The sequence below is a fragment of the Octopus bimaculoides genome, chromosome 11 (genome assembly GCF_001194135.2).
Source record: "Octopus bimaculoides isolate UCB-OBI-ISO-001 chromosome 11, ASM119413v2, whole genome shotgun sequence".
In the NCBI taxonomy this organism is placed as follows: domain Eukaryota; kingdom Metazoa; phylum Mollusca; class Cephalopoda; order Octopoda; family Octopodidae; genus Octopus; species Octopus bimaculoides.
The window spans coordinates 158,827-160,032 of record NC_068991.1 but is presented as its reverse complement, the minus strand read 5'-3'; the positions used below and the strand labels follow the sequence as shown (position 1 = coordinate 160,032).

The window sequence follows — 1,206 nt, the reverse complement described above, 5'->3', positions numbered from 1 at the left end:
TCAATTCTGCTTTCTTCTTCTTTAAACTTTTTATCCATTGATGCATATTACTCTTGTCAATGGTGTCATCTCTACAGCCTTCCCTGGATGTTGGACAGCATGTGCTCCTTTGAGAACATTGCCTCTGCTTGGAACCCTCATCTGCCTTCAATAAAGAATGATAAGAAGATGAGTCACTCTCTACCAATGTGTGCAAGTTGAATGACCTGTGGTCAGTGAATAAAAAAGTTATAACCATTTTTGTATTATTTTCAGGACAAGATTTGTATGTGTGTGTGTGTGTGTGTGTGTACATACATCCCCCCTCCACTATCATCCCTCTCATGTTTATCTGTTCCCCTTCCCTATCCTTACTCTCCAGATTATTTATTTCTTTTTTCCTCTTTCTTCCACAGGTGATGGAATTAGTTGATGTTGAACAGAAGATGAGTATCCGATTCCTGCACTGACCAAAGCCATGAAATCTCTTTTCACTGTTGTCAGCGCCATCTTCTGGTCTATGTTTTAGTTAATTGTTCAGCTTCTGGTGATGGGTGTTGTAGAGTAGACATCACTTCATCAATTCACATGACTGTCTTTTAAGTAAGGCATCATTGTCACCAAATCCTCCCCTCCATAAGCTTCAGGGTTTGTGTCTGTCAGAAAGCATTGTTGTTGTTGTTAGTGTGGTAGAGTGGCAAACAGGTTCATCCCGCTATTCTAATTTCAATTCTTGCTCGTTTATTTGACATTTTCTGTCTCTGAGAGGCAATAAGTACCAATAATATACTGAGTTCAATTCCATTAACTACAATCCACACCTGTAAATTTCTCGCCTTACACCTGTGGAAGAAATTACAACTATTACTACTACTGTTACTACTATATTGCACAGTACGGATATAAAAATACTGCAAGCCTTAGCATGTGGTCTTCCTGTTTCAAGGGCAGATTTTTGGACTGTTCACATGTCTCGCTTAACGTCCAACCATTCTAAGTAGTATGATTGTCTGCATGAGAGATTGAACCTTGCACTATTTTCTAATGGCTCTTTATGTTATTGGTTCAAATCCTGCCAGGGTCAACTTTGGTACTTTATTTCATCAACCCCAAAAGAGTGTAAGACAGGCAAGAAGCAGTATTGGTGCCATTTAATTAACTTCCTCTCTACAAAATAGCTCACCTTCTGCCAAAATTAGCAACTTTTTTTTTTTTTTTTTTTTTTTT

At 38.2% G+C, this 1,206-nt stretch overlaps 1 protein-coding gene across 1 annotated transcript in view; it reads left to right on the top strand.

The window, feature by feature from the left end:
- Positions 1–1,200, top strand: part of LOC106881204 (calcineurin B homologous protein 1) — a 19,484-nt gene extending 18,284 nt beyond the window's left edge. Inside the window, exon 7 of the mRNA XM_014931508.2 lies at positions 396–1,200. Within this exon, the coding sequence (XP_014786994.1) occupies positions 396–449 (54 nt within the window). The 3' untranslated portion in view covers positions 450–1,200. The remainder of the gene's footprint in view (positions 1–395) is intronic.
- Positions 1,201–1,206: the final 6 nt, after the last annotated feature.